We start from the raw sequence: 16,781 nt of genomic DNA on the forward strand, positions 1-16,781 counted from the left end.
TCCACGTCAGCGACAATTAAGATCAACTGGAATTTCAATTAGAATCCTCCTCGTAACCAGCGAAAAGGGTAATCTGTATGACCTAAATTCAAGACCAGATTCCAGAGGTGAAACAATAAAAATTGATATCTAATGATAAATTTTCTGATTGCATGTTCCCAGAATGGAGTCTCATCCACTGGGACATTAGAAAATCATGTCCACACAGCCCTGAGTTCTCTGTCTATTAAAAGTTGATGGATGGAAAATCACGGGCTGCGTGCGTGTGATTTCTCAATATGTGCTCTCAGTGGATGAGGCTAATGTGCCAGAAGTGTACAAGATTTATTATATAATCTAAATAATTAAAAACACAATGAACTGAGACCACAGAGATCTTTGCATTGCTAATAAGGTTTTTTTTGTGTAAGAGCTTTATTGTTTCATTAAACATACAGCTTTGATGCATGAATTTAATGGAGCAAATTAAACAGTCTACTTCTGTCACAAACAGGCCCTGTTGACCAATGAGCACTTTTGAAATTTAAGACACACTTTACAGTCCAATACATCGAAGGACACTCCTACCCCTCACAAATAAATACCAGCTACAGAAGAGCAAAAAACGACCACAAACTTGAATTTTAAACACACAGTTATTACAATAACATATTCCTAGCAGGAAAAACTGAAGCATATGCCAAAATGTTCAACTTGCACATAACAAAATACTTTTGCTTGAGGAGCACAATGTCACTCCTTAAACTTAATTGCAGCTTTAATAAGGGATGCGCAGCAGTATCACATTTTATAGACCTCTTCATGTTTCATTACAATGTGCATTACTAAAATCTAGGTATCTAAAGAGTGAGTCTCTCAACATTCTTGTCTCTTTTTAAAACAGTTAGAAAGGCTTTCCAGTAATATTAAAAGGAGTAAATTAATTTATAGACAACTTACCTGATTAGTAGTGAGAGCGGAATGTGGAAATTACACTTATCATTAGGTTATTGCCATACCAGTTACTTCTGCTGTTTGAATTCTAATTTATAGAATTAGATCTAATTTATTAAAATAATAAGGTGTGAACCATAATATTAAGGTATAAATAATAAGGTGTTTACTTTGGAAACAGATACATCTACCTTCCCTGCCCGGCAGTATGAGAATGAAGTTTTTGGACTGGTTGGTCATGGGTTTGATCAATATCCAGCTTGACGAAAATCTCCCCAGTGACACAATACTGTCCAACTAATATCCCTTTGTTTATTCTAGTCTGCATATGTTGATCTTTGAGGAATATTTTTGTTTGACCATGGTTTGTTGATTTTATTGTGGGGGAAGTGGCTGGGAAGAGATGCTGAGATTGAAAATCGCTCGTATGAGGGAGCTGAATTAATGATATCAGTAGTTGTCGAGCCATTAGCCCAGGCTGCGTCCATTTCACTTGTGCGTAATGTTAATCAGCCTCTTTCACATCATCAGGATCACTAACTTGTCTAAGCCAATTCCTCCTTTAATGACCCATTGTTTAAAAGAGATTTTTAAATAAAAATCTCGACAGAAATATACATTTAACGATAATGAATAATTGTAACTGATTTTTTAAAAAAGGTTCTGATGACGAGACTCCCTCTTTAAGGCAAATACACTAAAATAAGTACCATAGCATGTAGAAATTAAGTTTCCATCTAAGCTTTGAGCAAGACACATCCTAGTTGATTTTGATATTTATAATTTAAAGGGGTATTTCAGCATTCGGCTTTTAACAATCAAATAGTTTCAAAGAATTATTAATTTGAACCGTTTGTTTTTCTGTTGTTTTAAAAAAAAATAACTTTAAAGAGTGGGTGCTGATTATATCACTAGTGAACTGTTAAGGGAGAAGTACTGAGCCCAACAGAGAGCTGGTTAAATGGGAAACAGAACATTTCCCCACTTTTATTTTACATTCAATGTGAATTATTCTTGGGTCTGGTACAGTTTCTGTTTGGTGTAGGGTAAAGCAGGAGTGCACTGCAACACTGCGACACCTTCATTTACCCCATTGGCCATTCTTCTGGCCTCTCTGAATAGGACTGCCAACCTTGTGACAAATTGCAGGCAGTTTTTTTATTTTGGACACTGGGAGGTTCACTTTGGACCATTTGAATGGTCACTCAGAGGAGAAATTAATCCCAGTATTTTGGGCAGAGCTCAAACTCAAGTATCAGAGGTGAAAGAACAGTGTTCCAATCCCCCATGCTATCTACTCTCCCAATAAAATGAGTTAAAGAAATGAGTTATCAAAAACAAATCCAAATTCCTACAAACTATGGTGCATTATTGTTTCACAGAGACAGGAAAACACAAATATACCAACAATCAGGTTCTAGAGCTTAGAGCTCTTATAGTTTCTGTAAATAGTTCACAATCTAATAAGATAAATATTTTTCAAGATCATTAGCAACATTGAAAATATATTTAATTAACATAGCAAGTAGTTTAGAAACACAAACATTTTTCAATTGAAATATACTGCATAAAATTGGTTTGTACGATCAACTACTGGAAAATGACTATCTAGCTCATAAAGCAAATCTCTTACATGTTTTAGCAGTACATTGTCTTAAAAATATTTAGCTTGTGTGTTGTGTGTGTGTTTGTACTTTATCTTCCCTTTTTATACCCATAAAAGATGAGCTGTGCTTTACAAATCTTTTGTTTTAATTAAAGTGACCAGTGGTTTATCATCAGGGCTGTAATCTTCATAGGCCACAGGGGTTGCATCGTACATTGCTGGCCTGGCCTTCTTGCCAAACCTAAAGCAATTAAAGAAAAGACATGGAGAGAGAGTGAGGAGATATAATCAGAACAAGTAAGAAAAGGAAAACTTTGTGAGTTCAAGGGTGGGTGAGGGGAAACCATAGAGCCCTCATAACACACCACACTAAAAATGAAAAATATCCATGTTTAACCCACATATCTTCATGATTTACTATCATTTACTTAGATTATGGTGAGGCTGATAGCACTGGGACTGACTAGGACACTATTGTGATTTCTCCTACCTTCAGTACAATCACTGGTAACATTGCACTGGATCACATAACTGTGCTGTTTATGTTTCACTGTTTAAAAATTCAAAGAAAGGTGGACTTAACTACCAGTAATGAAGGAAAAGGTTTGTGCAGATAGTTATTTTTAAACCAGGGCCATGATTGTTTCAATACTCAACCAAAACAGTCAAGAATTAGTCGTGGTCCATATTGGTACCAACGACATAGGTAAAAAAAGGGATGAGGTCCTGCAAGGTGAATTTAAGGAGTTAGGAGATAAATTAAAAAGCAGGATCTTCAAAGGTAGTGATCTCAGGATTACTACCGGTGCCACGTGCTAGTGAGTATAGGAACAGGAGAATAGACAGGATGAATGCGTGGCTGCAGGGATGGTGTAGGAGGGAGGGATTTAGATTCCTGGGATATTGGGACCGGCTATGGGGAAGGTGGGACCTGTACAAGCGTGACGGGTTACACCCGAGCAGGACCGGGACCAATGTCCTCGCGGGGGTGTTTGCTAGTGCTGTTGGGGAAGGTTTAAACAAGAGTGGCAGGGGGATGGGAACCTGAGCGAGGGAGTCAGAAGGGAATAAAGTTGAGAGCAGCAAGAGAGGGGAAGACCCAGGGGAAATCTGCAATACAAATAGTACAAACAGTTGTTCAAGAACAAGTGAAAGGGAAAAGCGTAGAGCAGCTTCGTGCCTAAAGTGTACTTAAGGCACGACAGATAAAATAAAAACTAGAAGGCGTAAGGCGATTAACCCAGCATCAAAGCTGTGGCAGGGGGTTGTGAACCTGAGCAGGGAGACAGAGGAAAGCGTGTCAGGAAGGGACAGAAGGTATGGAGTAAAAGGTAAAGTGTTAAAAAAGGAAAAAGCAGGAACTAAGTGTCACAAAACATATTTGCAAGTTCTTTATCTGAATGCACATAGCATTCGTAACAAAATGGATGAGTTAACGGCACAAATAACTACGTATGGGTATGATCTTGTGGCCATTACAGAAACATGGCTGTAGGGTGACAACGACTGGGAATTAAATATGCCAGGGTATTTAACAATCAGGAAGGACAGGCAGGAAGGAAGGGGAGGTGGGGTGGCTATGTTAATAAAGGAAGAAATCACTGTAATACAGAGAAATGATATTGGGACAAAGGATCAGGATAATGAAACAGTTTGGGTAGAGATAAGGAATAATAAGGGGAAAAAACACTAGTGGGCGTAGTATATAGGCCTCCTAATAGTTGCAACTCTGCTGGAAGAAGTATTAATCAGGAAATAGTCGGGGCATGTAATAAGGGAACAGCTATAATTATGGGGGATTTTAACTATCATATTGACTGGACAAATCAAATTGGGCAGGGCAGCCTTGAGGAAGAGTTTATTGAGTGTATTAGGGATGGATTTCTTGAGCAGTATGTAACTGATCCTACAAGGGGGCAGGCAACCTTGGACCTGGTCCTGTGTAATGAGCCAGGATTAATTAATAATGTCCTAGTTAAGGATCCCCTTGGAATGAGTGACCATAACATGGTTACATTCCATATCCAATTAGAGGGTGAGAAGGTTGGTTCTCAAACAAGCGTACTGAGCTTGAATAAAGGAGACTATGATGGTATGAGAGCGGAATTGATTAAAGTGGACTGGGAAAATAGATTAAAGGGTAAGACGGTACATGAGCAGTGGTGTTCATTTAAGGAGTTATTTTACAACTTTCAAAAAGAATATATTCCACTGAGGAGAAAAGGGTGTAAAAGAAATGACAGCCATCCGTGGCTAAGTAAAGAAATTAAGGATAGTATCCGACTAAAAACAAGGACATATAAGGTAGCCAAACCTAGTGGGAGGATAGAAGATTGGGAAGTCTTCAAAAGACAGCAAAAAGTAACTAAAGGATTGATTAAGAAAGGGAAGATAGATTATGAAAATAAATTAGCAAAAAATATAAAAACAGATAGCAAGAGTTTCTACAGTTATATAAAAAGAAAAAGGGTGGCTAAGGCAAACGTAGGTCCCTTAGAGGATGAGACCGGGAAATTAATGGTGGGAAACATGGAGATAGCAAAAATGCTGAGCAAATATTTTGTTTCAGTCTTTATGGTAGAGGACACTAAGAATATCCCAACACTGGACAAACAGGGGGCTCTGGGGGGGGGGGGGGGGGGAGGAGCTAAATACGATTAAAATCACTAAGGAATTGGTACTCAGTAAATTAATGGGACTCAAGGCGGATAAATCCCCTGGACCTGATGGCTTACATCCTAGGGTCTTGAGGGAAGTGGCAGTGGGGATTGTGGATGCTTTGGTAATAATTTTCCAAAATTCTCTGGACTTGGCAAAGGTCCCGGCAGATTGGAAAACTGCTAACGTAACACCCTTATTTAAAAAGGGTAGTAGGCAGAAGGCTGGAAATTATAGACCAGTTAGCCTAACATCTGTGGTGGGTAAAATTTTGGAGTCTATTATTAAGGAGACAGTAGCGGAACATTTGGATAAACATAATTTAATAGGACAAAGTCAGCATGGCTTTATGAAGGGGAAGTCATGTCTGACAAATTTGCTTGAGTTCTTTGAGGACATAACGTACAGGGTGGATAAAGGAGAACCAGTGGATGTAGTGTATTTAGACTTCCAGAAGGCATTCGACAAGGTGCCACATAAAAGATTATTGCTCAAAATAAAGAATCACTGGATTGGGGGTAATATTCTGGCATGGGTGGAGGATTGGTTGATTGGTTATCTAACAGGAAGCAGAGAGTTGGGATAAATGGTTCATTCTCGGACTGGCAACCAGTAGCCAGTGGTGTTCCGCAGGGGTCGGTACTGGGTCCCCAACTCTTTACAATCTATATTAACGATTTGGAGGAGGGGACCGAGTGTAACATATCAAAGTTTGCAGATGATACAAAGATGGGAGGGAAAGTAGAGAGTGAGGAGGACATAAAAAACCTACAGGGGGATATAGACAGGCTGGGTGAGTGGGCGGAGATTTGGCAGATGCAATACAATATTGGAAAATGTGAGGTTATGCACTTTGGCAGGAAAAATCAGAGAGCAAGTTATTATCTTAAAGGCGAGAAACTGGAAAGTACAGCAGTACAAAGGGACCTGGGGGTCCTAGTGCAAGAAAATCAAAATGTTAGTATGCAGGTGATCAAGAAGGCCAACGGAATGTTGGCTTTTATTGCTCGGGGGATAGAATATAAAAACAGGGAGGTATTGCTGCAGTTATATAAGGTATTGGTGAGACCGCACCTGGAATACTTCATACAGTTTTGGTGTCCATACTTAAGAAAAGACATACTTGCTCTCGAGGCAGTACAAAGAAGGTTCACTTGGTTAATCCCGGGGATGAGGGGGTGGACATATGAGGAGCGGTTGAGTAGATTGGGACTCTACTCATTGGAGTTCAGAAGATTGAGAGGCGATCTTATTGAAACATATAAGATTGTGAAGGGGCTTGATCGGGTGGATGCGGTAAGGATGTTCCCAAGGATGGGTGAAACTAGAACTAGGGGGCATAATCATAGAATAAGGGGCTGCTCTTTCAAAACTGAGATGAGGAGAAACTTCTTCACTCAGAGGGTAGTAGGTCTGTGGAATTTGCTGCCCCAGGAAGCTGTGGAAGCTACATCATTAAATAAATTTAAAACAGAAATAGACAGTTTCCTAGAAGTAAAGGGAATTAGAGGTTACGGGGAGCGGGCAGGAAATTGGACATGAATTTAGATTTGAGGTTAGGATCAGATCAGCCATGATCTTATTGAATGGCGGAGCAGGCTCGAGGGGCCGATTGGCCTACTCCTGCTCCTATTTCTTATGTTCTTATAAACCTTTCTTCATGAGGGGGTAATAGGGGGCGGGGTGGGAAAAAAAATCATTTTTTAAGTTATCATGGTGATGGATAATGTTGTACACCCATACCTGGCGTGTCGGATCGAAGCTATCGCACTGCTGAATTCACTGTCAATGCTCCTGCAGTTGTAGAATTCTTCGTAAGATGGTCTGGAAGAGCCCTGGTACTCAATGCGGCTGATGCGGCAGATCCCCACGATCAAAATGATCAGCATCAGAACAAAGGCCACGCAGAGGGCTCCAATGATAATGTAGAGGGAGTGACGGGGCATGTTATTCAGACTCTCTGCCATCCGATCAGACTTCCATTCCAGATCTACAAAAAAAGATGTAGATATTGAAGGCAAAGCTATGGACCTCTAGTCTATCCCTGATAATTGCTTTTTGCACTAAAAAAACTGAACTACCCAATAATTTGAATTATGTAGCATAAATAACACAGCAAAGTGAGATTTTAGCGTTAAAAATAGAATTATCTGTATTAAGTAACTTTGAATTAAGAGATTATATTTGATGAGCTTTCCCAACACATTTTGTCATTTGTGCCTTTATTTATAAATTATTATCCATTCTGTCCAAATCTCTCATTGCATAGTCTGCAGATTGGGATTTGTATGGTGGACCACAGGAGAACAAAAGATTGTCCAAACTGAAATTTCTCAAAGCCTGGCAAAGAAGCTAGAATTATAGATTAAAAAGAAATCATTATTATTATTATTATTATTCAACACGTTCTGGAGCTTGTGATTCTTTCCCAGTGGAAATAATAATAAAGGCGCCTCCATCTGGGTTGGCTGATCCCAGGTTTGTATTACAAGAAAAAAGCAGGTGCTCAAACATACAATTCTTGCTGCTTCAGTTGAGCTAAGACTAAAGCTCCTACTCTTGCACTAAGAGTAAGTGTCCTCCTACATAAAATAATTGGTATCAAACACTCTTAAAGGCTTTTGGAATGAACGCGTCCTCGGGCAAAGGAGAGGACGACTGGTGCAACTCCTGATAAGGGCTAAACTGCATCACAAGTGGCAGGTTGAAGAAGCCTGAAGTACTTACGGACATCGCAGTTAATTCCAACCCAGCCATGTGGGCATTGGCAAGTGTAGCCATTTGCTTGGTTCATGCACGTCCCTCCATGATGGCAAGGATTACTGTCGCACTCATTTATATCAGCCTCACATGTTTCACCTACGCAAACAGAAGAATGACAGAAACCATGTTTAAATTTGGAAGAACATTTTGGAAAGTAAAACTTTCCCCTTCTTTGCCTAATGACAGATATTGGGGGTGATCACAGTCTGTAGGTGTGATGATACTTTGGGCAGATTTCTGATTGGTTCCAAGGAAAAAAATTTGCCCAGCATTCTTTGCTGAATTGTTCACCATGGCGACAAAGAATGGGTCATTTTCATCTTTGCTGCCTGGGATCGCCCGCCCATTGTAGAACCTGGAACATTTTAGTTCCATTGATTTCAAACTTTTCTGGGTATCAATATTCAATCAGAAATATCTACTGAAAATTACTGCCACAACAACTGGAATTGAAACGCTTGACCTGCACAAGTGACTAGAAGACCCGTGAATGCTGGAAATGAAATAAAAAAATAGGAAATGATGGAAATTGCACAGCAGGTCGGTCAGCCTCTGCAAGAGAAAGATAGATGATGATTTCAGGTGTAGCCCTACACCAAAACTTTGATCTGAAATTTGAAATCCTTTACAATCTCATTTCTCCCCTTGTCTGGGTATTACCCAGCATGCAGTGTGTCCAGGTAGGGCTTCCTGCTGAGCACTTCTTCATGACAGTAAACTCTCTTACTCTAAGGAGTGACTACATGAGGGAGGGCCAGACACAGCTGCTAATTCTGTATAACCACTCATTGAAGCCTATACAGGATGATGCCAATGAGCCACATCTTGTCCCAGGAAGAATTTGTTTTCCAAATCCCCTTTCGACAAACATGTCTTTTGAACACTTCCAAGATACACTGAATGTTGGAGAAAGGCACAGGAGGAGTCTAACTACACAAGATTTGATAATAACAGTGCTGCCATGACATTAGCACAACAAAACAAAACAAGAATTTCGGTCGCTAGTAATTAAACGCTGCAACCACACACAGATTGTCTCAAGAAACTACCAATTAATTGGTTGACTATAATGTCATTCACTGCTGTGCTCGCACACCACCTGTCACCTGAATCACACTCCAGGAGCAACCTCGGTCAACTGTGAGCCACTGTGTACTAAAACCTTAACAGGACATTTACTGTGTTTGTGCGGTGGAAGTCAAAAGATGCAGGCTATGTAAATGCTGTGTTATTGAGCCTGATTTAAATGATGCCAACTTGTCTAAAGTTTGAGGCTATTTGCAAGAGATCAGTGGGTGCTGATGGAAATGCTAATTTAACTATTGTTTTAGTAATGGCCACTTAATCCTTCCCATTGCATCTAGTCAGGAAATCACTTTTGTAAAGTAAGTCAGACTTTTGGCTTCTGTACAATAATTGCAACATAACAGGGTGGATTTTCCTGTTATTGCACTTGGCATAAAAGGATCACCTGAGCACAATGCATAGTGGAAAATTAGGTGGGGAGGATCATACAACTCTTAACTGAACCTGCCTGATTTTCTGTCTCTTAGTTTAAATGGATGGAAAATCAGGTGGGCTCTGTTATGGACGTGCAGTCGTTCTCTCTCATTCCCCTTTCTTCCATTTCTTCTCTCTGTCTCTCCTTCACTTTGTTCCTGTCTTACTCCCTTATCCCTTTCTGGTACTCTTTTATATTGCCTCTTTCCTTATCTTTAAGTCTCACTTTCACCCCTCCCTCATTGCCTCCTCTCTTATTCCCCCTTCACTTTTACACAGTTACAGGTGGTGGCTCAATCTCAAACTTGAGCAATGCCTTCACACTAGTTGTAGATTCACTCCCCATTTCCTCCTTTGCTGGACTTTGGATTGGCTCAATGTTCCACAACCAAGTATGTGTAACAGGCCCCCAGGTGGATATAGTAGCTTACTTGGACTAAAATTATTCATTAACTACTGTTGGGTAAAAATGAAAGGAAGGATGCCTGTTTTATTGTGGCTGATTGCATCCTTTATGTTATTCCACATCTCTCATACGAGGATTGAATATATGACTAAGTGTGAAACAAAGCATTCAATGACTTACACTTCAACCACTGACGAGCCACATGAGATACCAGTTGTCCACTCCGATGAGAGATGATGATGTTGGAGTAGAACATTTTCCAATTTTGGACAACGATGTGCCGGTATCACTCTCTCACTCCCAGGCTCATGTAATATGTCAGATGATATGCCAGGTGATATCAAGAAACGGCTGAGTGCACTGGATACAGCAAAGCCAATGGGCCCCGACAACATCCCGGCTGTAGTGCTGAAGACTTGTGCTCCAGAACTAGCCGCGCCTCTAGCCAAACTGTTCCAGTACAGCTACAACACTGGCATCTACCCGACAGTGTGGAAAATTGCTCAGGTATGTCCTGTCCACAAAAAGCAGGACAAATCCAATCCGGCCAATTAACGTCCCATCAGTCTAATCTCAATCATCAGCAAAGTGATGGAAAGTGTCGTCGACAGTGCTATCAAGCGGCACTTACTCACCAATAACCTGCTCACCGATGCTCAGTTTGGGTTCTGCCAGGACCACACAGCTCCAGATCTCATTACAGCCTTGGTCCAAACATGGACAAAAGAGCTGAATTCCAGAGGTGAAATGAGAGTAACTGCCCTTGACATCAAAGCAGCATTTGACCGAGTGTGGCACCAAGGAGCCCGATGAAAATTGAAGTCAATGGGAATCAGGGGGAAAACTCTCCAGTGGCTGGAGACATACTTAGCACAAAGGACGACGGTAGTGGTTGTTGGAGGCCAATCATCTCAGCCCCAGGACATTGCTGCAGGAGTTCCTCAGGGCAGTGTCCTAGGCCCAACCATCTTCAGCTGCTTCATCAATGACCTTCCCTCCATCATAAGGTCAGAAACGGGGATGTTCACTGGTGATTGCACAGTGTTCAGTTCTATTTGCAACCCCTCAGATAATGAAGCAGTCCGTGCCCGCATGCAGCAAGACCTGAATAACATCCAGGCTTAGGCTGATAAGTGGCAAGTAACATTTGCGCCAGGCAAGTAACAAGTGCCAGGCAATCACCATTACCAACAGGAGAGAATCTAACCACCTCTCCTTGACATTCAACGGCATTACCATCGCCAAATCCCCCACCATCAACATCCTGAGGGTCACCATTGACTTAACTGGACCAGCCACATAAACACTATGGCTACAAGGGCAGATCAGAGGCTGGGTATTCTGCGGCGAGTGACTCACCTCCTGACTCCCCAAAGCCTTTCCAGCATCTACAAGGCACAAGTCAAGAGTGTGATGGAATACTCTCCACTTGCCTGGATGAGTGCAGACCCAAAAACACTCAAGAAGCTCGACACCATCCAGGACAAAGCAGCCCGCTTGATTGGCACCCCATCCACCACCCTAAACATTCACTCATTAATTCAATTAATTAAATAAAATCTGGAATTTAAAATAAAATTAGTATCAGTAATGGTGGCCATGAAACTACCAGATTGTCGTAAAAACCTATCTGGTTCACTAATTTCCGATAGCGATGGAAACCTGCTGTCCGTATCCGGTCTGGCCTCGATGTGACTCCAGATCCACAGCAATGTGGTTGATTCTTAGTTGTACAATCTCGCTAAAAAAAGTCATAATAAGAATAAAACCGGACGGACCACCAGGCATCGGACCACTAGGCACCGGACACGACAAAGGCAAACCAAGCCCAGTCGACCCTGCAAAGCCCTCCTCACTCACAATGGGGAACTTGTGCCAACATTGGGAGAGCTGTCCCACAGACCAGTCAAGCAACAGCCTGACATAGCCATACTCATAGAATCATACCTTTCAGCCAACGTCCCAGAATCTTCCATCACCATCCCTGGGTATGTCCTGTCCCACCGGCAGGACAGACTGACCAGAGGTGGTGGTACAGTGATATACAGTCAGGAGGGAGTGGCCCTGGGAGTCGTCAACATTGACTCCGGACCCCATGAAACCTCATGACATCAGGTCAAACATGGGCGAGGAAACTCCTGCTGATTACCACCTACCGTCCTCCCTCAGCTGATGAATCAGTCCTCCTCCATGTTGAACATCACATAAAAGATTATTACTTAAGATAAAAAATCACGGGATTGGGGGTAATATTCTGGCATGGGTGGAGGATTGGTTATCGAACAGGAAGCAGAGAGTTGGGATAAATGGTTCATTTTCGGACTGGCAACCAGTAACCAGTGGTGTTCCACAGGGGTCGGTGCTGGGTCCCCAACTCTTTACAATCTATATTAACGATTTGGAGGAGGGGACCGAGTGCAACATATCAAAATTTGCAGATGATACAAAGATGGGAGGGAAAGTAGAGAGTGAGGAGGACATAAAAAACCTGCAAGGGGATATAGACAGGCTGGGTGAGTGGGCGGAGATTTGGCAGATGCAATATAATATTGGAAAATGTGAGGTTATGCACTTTGGCAGGAAAAATCAGAGAGCAAGTTATTTTCTTAATGGCGAGAGACTGGAAAGTACTGCAGTACAAAGGGATCTGGGGGTCCTAGTGCAAGAAAATCAAAAAGTTGGTATGCAGGTGCAGCAGGTGATCAAGAAAGCCAACGGAATGTTGGCTTTTATTGCTAGGGGGATAGAATATAAAAACAAGGAGGTATTGCTGCAGTTATATAAGGTATTGGTGAGACCGCACCTGGAATACTGCATACAGTTTTGGTCTCCATACTTAAGAAAAGACATACTTGCTCTCGAGGCAGTACAAAGAAGGTTCACTCGGTTAATCCCGGGGATGAGGGGGCGGACATATGAGGAGAGGTTGAGTAGATTGGGACTCTACTCATTGGAGTTCAGAAGAATGAGAGGCGATCTTATTGAAACATATAAGATTGTGAAGGGTCTTGATCGGGTGGATGCAGTAAGGATGTTCCCAAAGATGGGTGAAACTAGAACTAGGGGGCATAATCTTAGAATAAGGGGCTGCTCTTTCAAAACTGAGATGAGGAGAAACTTCTTCACTCAGAGGGTGGTCGGTCTGTGGAATTTGCTGCCCCAGGAAGCTGTGGAAGCTACATCATTAGATAAATTTAAAACAGAAATAGACAGTTTCCTAGAAGTAAAGGGAATTAGGGGTTATGGGGAGCGGGCAGGAAATTGGACATGAAGCTGAGTTCGGATCGGTCAATGCCCTGTGGGTGGCGGAGAGGGCCCAGGGGCTATGTGGCCGGGTCCTGCTCCGACTTCTTGTGTTCTTTAGATTTGTGGTTGGGATCAGATCAGCCATGATCTTATTGAATGGCGGAGCAGGCTCGAGGGGCCGATTGGCCTACTCCTGCTCCAATTTCTTATGTTCTTATGTTCTTATGACCACTCGGCTCCAGACCACATTACAGCCTTGGTCCAAACATGGACAAAAGAGCTGAATTCCAGAGGTGAGGTGAGAGTGACTGCCCTTGACATCAAGGCAGCATTTGACCGAGTGTGGCACCAAGGAGCCCTAGTAAAATTGAAGTCAATGGGAATCAGGGGGAAAACTCTCCAGTGGCTGGAGTCACACCTAGAACAAAGGAAGATGTTAGTGGTTGTTGGAGGCCAATCATCTCAGCCCCAGGACATTGCTGCAGGAGTTCCTCAGGGCAGTGTCCTAGGCCCAACCATCTTCAGCTGCTTCATCAATGACCTTCCCTCCATCATAAGGTCAGAAATGGGGATGTTCGCTGATGATTGCACAGTGTTCAATCCCATTTGCAATACCTGAAATAATGAAGCAGTCCGAGCCCGCATGCAGTGAGACCTGGACAACATCCAGGCTTGGGCTGATAAGTGGCAAGTAACATTCACGCCAGACAAGTGCCAGGCAATGACCATCTCCAACAAGAGAGTCTAACCACCTCCCCTTGACATTCGACTGCATTACCATCGCCGAATCCCCCACCATCAACATCCTTGGGGTCACCGCTGACCAGAAACTTAACTGGACCAGCCACATAAATACTGTGGCTACAAGAGCAGGTCAGAGGCTGGGTATTCTGCGGCGAGTGACTCACCTCCTGACTCCCCAAAGCCTTTCCAGCATCTACAAGGCACAAGTCAGGAGTGTGATGGAATACTCTCCACTTGCCTGGATCAGTGCAGCTCCAACAACACCATCCAGGACAAAGCAGCCTGCTCGATTGGCACCCCATCCACCACCCTAAACATTCACTCCCTTCACCATCGGTGCACTGTGGCTGCAGTGTGTACCATCTACAGGATACACTGCAGCAACTCGCCAAGGCTTCTTCGACAGCACCTCCCAAACCCGCGATTTCTACCACCTAGAAGGACAAAAGCAGCAGGCACATGGGATCAACACCACCTGCACGTTCCCCTCCAAGTCACACACCATCCCGACTTGGAAATATATCGCCGTTCCTTCATCATCGCTGGGTCAAAATCCTGGAACTCCCTTGCTAACAGCACTGTGGGAGAACCTTCACCACACGGACTGCAGCGGTTCAAGAAGGCGGCTCACCACCACCTTCTCAAGGGCAATTAGGAATAAGGAATAAATGCCGGCCTCGCCAGCGATGCCTACATCCCATGAACGAATAAAAAAAAATGTATCATAAACCCAGGGCTCGGGAAACTCGGCAGCTAAATGGAGGAAAGAGCAGCCAGATTATGCAGGTAAATGCTTTTCCAGCAATGCTTGTGAGGCAGGAGAAACAGGATTGCTTCCCCCGGCCCCTCAAGCAAACCTATCGATCACAGCCTCTCCTCGCTGCTGGAATCGGCCGACCCCCGCCCCCCCACCCTGACCGGTTCCCACCAAAGCTGCGATCTTTGCCCCTCCCCCCCCCCCCAAAGCCACACTCTATGCCTCCCTCCCTGTGACCCCACCCTTCCAAAGCCGGGATTGCAAGCCTTCAACCCGTGGTCCCTCCCTCCTTCCCGATTGGCTGTCTGACCCCCCCCCCCCACTTCTGCCCATGATCCCTCCCTTCTGCCCAATTGCTGTGATATTTTTTGTCACAAGACAAGCCATCTTAAGTGTTAGCTTCATGTATATGAACTAGAATAAGTCTTTATGCTTACTAGTTGATTTCCTGTGCCATTGCTCAGGACAAAAACATTTTTTTGTCTCTTTTCGTAACTATTTCTCTGCTTGTCTTCCGCTCCCTAATTCTTTCTGTCTTCCTCTCACTTGCTCTTTATGTTTCATTCTTTCTGCTTCCATCTTTCTTTGTCATTTCTGTAACTAGCTGTTTGACTGTGACTGTTTTTCTAACTCTTTCCCCCCTCCCTCCTTCCTGCTCTCTCTTTCCTCTTCTATATGTCTTCCACTCTGTTTGCTTTTCAGAGCTGAAATTTGACCTCACGCATAATGTGCGTCCACTTTATTTGATACTGAGACATGTACAAGATACAGCACCATACGTTATCTTTTATTCAGCATGTGACTACCATTGATAACAGCTACTTTGCCGAATTTATAGCAGATTTTTGCTGAGAAGGCTGTTCCTTACATAAGAACATAAGAAATAGGAGCAGGAGTAGGCCAATCGGCCCCTCGAGCCTGCTCCGCCATTCAATAAGATCATGGCTGATCTGATCCTAACCTCAAATCTAAATTCATGTCCAATTTCCTGCCCGCTCCCCGTAACCCCTAATTCCCTTTACTTCTAGGAAACTGTCTATTTCTGTTTTAAATTTATTTAATGATGTAGCTTCCACAGCTTCCTGGGGCAGCAAATTCCACAGACCTACTACCCTCTGAGTGAAGAAGTTTCTCCTCATCTCAGTTTTGAAAGAGCAGCCCCTTATTCTAAGATTATGCCCCCTAGTTCTAGTTTCACCCATCCTTGGGAACATCCTTACCGCATCCTCCCGATCAAGCCCCTTCACAATCTTATATGTTTCAATAAGATCGCCTCTCATTCTTCTGAACTCCAATGAGTAGAGTCCCAATCTACTCAACCTCTCCTCATATGTCCGCCCCCTCATCCCCGGGATTAACCGAGTGAACCTTCTTTGTACTGCCTCGAGAGCAAGTATGTCTTTTACAAAGCAATTAGAAGGCTGACTTAAAGGGCCTTAGAGCTGGTTACTTTACTGCTCTGTGCTACTTGCCTGCAAATCCAGGTACACAAATACAGGTAGCATTTATTCCCTTGCTGGTACAGGTACCTCCATTCTGACAACTGGCATTGGCACAGGGATCCTTGTATAGGTTGCAGTGTTTACCTGAAAGTAAATAAACCAGGATTATGGATGATTAGATCGATCGTTTCCAAGCAGCAGCTGCATTGCTTGCAGTTATAGAAAATATACACCCGAAAATCCATGGGCCGCGATCCTGGCATAACCGCCAGTGCCCTCCAGCACTGACCAGTGCAGGGAGTCACTGCCCTGGCTCCGTCTCCTTGGTTTCACAGGCTTTGTAAGGGATGGACAGAAATTCCTCCCCTTATAAGGCTGACTGGGAAATCCTGGAATCGGTAGGGACCCAGTGTAACCACATTCCTGCCTTTTTCTGGTGGGTTCTGCAGGTCTAATACCGTAACTCTGGTGGGAGCCTGGCAGAAACCTCAAGGAAATTCAAGGCGTATATATTTTTAATATGTCTTTGTTGGTTTCAAAATTATTTTGAAACACAACTTAGGAAGAATTTCTGTTCTCGGAGAGAGATAAATTATTAGAAAAATCTGCCAGATGAGATAAGTAGAGGGTGAAACTTTAGAAATGTTGAAATTGAGTTTGGACGCTGTAATGGAAGAATTCAGGTACCAAAGGTATGAGCCAATGCCCTTTTCTCATAACTTATCT

General features: G+C 43.1%; 1 protein-coding gene across 1 annotated transcript in view; it reads right to left on the minus strand.

Annotated features, from left to right (window-relative positions):
• Positions 1–377: 377 nt before the first annotated feature.
• The window catches only part of dner (delta/notch-like EGF repeat containing), a 227,826-nt gene continuing 211,422 nt past the window's right edge, over positions 378–16,781 (minus strand). Inside the window, exons 10-13 of the mRNA XM_067995064.1 lie at positions 16,086–16,199; positions 7,925–8,056; positions 6,941–7,187; positions 378–2,780 (exon numbers count right to left, since the gene is read on the minus strand). Coding sequence (XP_067851165.1) covers positions 2,669–2,780; positions 6,941–7,187; positions 7,925–8,056; positions 16,086–16,199 — 605 coding nt within the window. The 3' untranslated portion in view covers positions 378–2,668. The remainder of the gene's footprint in view (positions 2,781–6,940; positions 7,188–7,924; positions 8,057–16,085; positions 16,200–16,781) is intronic.

The sequence above is a fragment of the Heptranchias perlo genome, chromosome 13, assembly GCF_035084215.1.
Source record: "Heptranchias perlo isolate sHepPer1 chromosome 13, sHepPer1.hap1, whole genome shotgun sequence".
Taxonomy (NCBI): domain Eukaryota; kingdom Metazoa; phylum Chordata; class Chondrichthyes; order Hexanchiformes; family Hexanchidae; genus Heptranchias; species Heptranchias perlo.